At 42.9% G+C, this 2,418-nt stretch overlaps 1 protein-coding gene across 1 annotated transcript in view; it reads right to left on the bottom strand.

The window, feature by feature from the left end:
- Nucleotides 1–588: 588 nt before the first annotated feature.
- Nucleotides 589–2,418, bottom strand: part of oxsm (3-oxoacyl-ACP synthase, mitochondrial) — a 4,916-nt gene continuing 3,086 nt past the window's right edge. The window contains exon 2 of the mRNA XM_014026573.1: nt 589–1,038. Coding sequence (XP_013882027.1) covers nt 633–1,038 — 406 coding nt within the window. The 3' untranslated portion in view covers nt 589–632. The remainder of the gene's footprint in view (nt 1,039–2,418) is intronic.

Genomic DNA, 2,418 nt, shown 5'->3' with positions numbered 1-2,418 from the left:
ATTGCAAAGTGTGAACTTATTTGAATTGTTGTTTGAGTTGATGTTTTTATCTTTATTTAGTATAGTTTTGTAAATTATCTTTTCTTTGAATATTGGGGATAAAAGGGGCAGACATTATATGATTTATTTTTCTGCTAACTTTCATTTTTTTATTTGTGTAATTTATTTGTTTCTATTGTGTATAGATATTTTGTTTTTAATGAAGTTAATAAAATTTTTGAATCGAATTTTGAGTGGGAAGTATAAACTTATATCTTTCAGCATAATAAATACAAACTTTTTTGTTACTTTTTATTACCTTCTTGCAGGTGTGGCCATGCTTTTACCTGTATTTATCTGTACTGTTAGCAAAATATTTCATGTAGCACCAGACAGGTTTGAATGAAATTTTCAGAAATAAATGTCTGCCACAGATAATCAACATTAACCAAATCAAACTGCTTCAATCTTTCGTACATTTACAATGAGCTGGTCGTTGGTGTGGTAGTAGCTGAAAGTGTTGAATATTTAATAATATTCGGTCTGTGAATGACTGCTGGTATTTCAGTGTCAGAGACAGGTAAATAAATAAGGATGAACTGCAATCACTTGATGTTTTGAACAGTTTAATATTTGGCTCTAACCCTGTGCACTCATTCGAAGCTGCTGAGACACAGAGAGGCGTTGGTGCCTCCAAATCCAAAGGAGTTAGTGAGGGCGACCCGCGGGCCCTGACTGGGCCACGGCTGGGCCGTGCAGGGGACATAGTTCAGGCTGAACTCGGGTTCTGTGCGGTCCAGATTGAGCGTCGGGGGCAGCGTGCCGTGGTAGCAGGCCAGAGCGGTGAACGCTGCCTCCAGAGCGCCGGCGGCTCCGAGCAGATGTCCCGTGGCTCCTTTGGTCGAGGACACGGCCAGACGGTCCGAGCTGGACCCGAAGAGCCTCTTGATGGCTGCGTTTTCCGCTGCGTCCCCTAAAGGTGTGGACGTGGCGTGAGCGTTGACGTACGTCACGTCTGCTGGTGAGACGCCGGCATCCCGGAGGGCTGCAGACATACACCTGCAGGGGAGGACAGGTGAACAGGAAACATTAGCCTGCACTGGATGAAGTTTACTGAAAACTTTAGATCTGATAAAGGTAAAAATGTTAGCTTTTGTTGTTGTTTCTGGAAGGTATGAACTGATTTTAGTATTACAGGTGTGTTAGGTTTGGTTCTGAACTATTAAAGTGAGAGATGAAACAGAACCTTGTGTTCTTTGAAGCGCTGCCTCTGATTATTTTAACAATTAATGACAAAATGTTTGAGTTTCAGTTCTTCGTGTGATTTTATGGTCTGCTGGCAGAAACTAAGAATGACCTCATCGCCACACGTAGCTAATCTCAACATGGCRGCACAAATTCTGATCAGGCTGTTTACCTTCAGGCGCTGCTGTGGTCTGTCTTTGCTTAAAATGCTAACATTATTAGGGCTAACTGTTAGCAAAATATCTCATGAGCCACTGGACACCTTTTAATGAAACTTACAGGAAGTGATGTATGAAAGCCGACAGCGGATGTTTTCTGCAGATAAATTTTCCCCATGGTTTTCACGAGATAACAAGTTGTGGTTTTCCTCGTGTGCATCATTCAGTAACCATGAAGACTATGGCACGGTATGAGGGCCAAAATTAAGAATATATAGCACAACCAGCGGTAGCTACATCCTTGTAGCAGGAGGCTGTATATATTACTAAACCAGCTATTGATCTGATTAATGATAGGCTAACTGAGAGGCTGGTGCAGGCAAATTACAAGGAGACTATTTGTTGGGTTAGCATCTGAGAGGCTAGCGACTAGAATGAATCAGCTGTCTTTAACATTGGAGAGGCTAGAGACTAGCATGGATAAGCTGGTGTTAGCATTGGAGAGGCTAGCGACTAGCATGGATAAGCTGCTTTAACATTGGAGAGGCTAGCGACTAGCATGGATAAGCTGGTATTAGCATTGCAGAGGCTAAAAACTAGCATGGATGAGCTGGCATTAGCATTGAAGAGGCTAGCCACAAAAATGGATAAGCTGGTGTTAGCATTGGAGAAGCTAGCGACTAGTATGGATAAGCTGGTGTGAGATTTGGAGAGGCTAGAGACTAGCATGGATAAGCTGGCGTTAGCATTGGAGAGGCTAATGACTAGCATGGATAAGCTGGCATTAGCATTGGAGAGGCTAGCAACTAGCATGGATAAGCTGGCGTTAGCATTGACGAGGCTAATGACTAGCATGGATAAGCTGGTTTTAACATTGGAGAGGCTAGAGACAAGAATGGATAAGCTGGTGTTAGCATTGGAGAGGCTAATGACTAGCATGGATAAGCTGGCATTAGCATTGGAGAGGCTAGTGACTAGCATGGATAAGCTGGCATTAGCATTGGAGAGGCTAGCAAGTAGCATAGATAAGTTGGCA

Source organism: Austrofundulus limnaeus, unplaced genomic scaffold (assembly GCF_001266775.1).
Source record: "Austrofundulus limnaeus strain Quisiro unplaced genomic scaffold, Austrofundulus_limnaeus-1.0 Scaffold568, whole genome shotgun sequence".
In the NCBI taxonomy this organism is placed as follows: domain Eukaryota; kingdom Metazoa; phylum Chordata; class Actinopteri; order Cyprinodontiformes; family Rivulidae; genus Austrofundulus; species Austrofundulus limnaeus.
The sequence above is the reverse complement of the archived record's forward strand: the minus strand, read 5'-3'. Positions and strand labels throughout refer to the sequence as shown.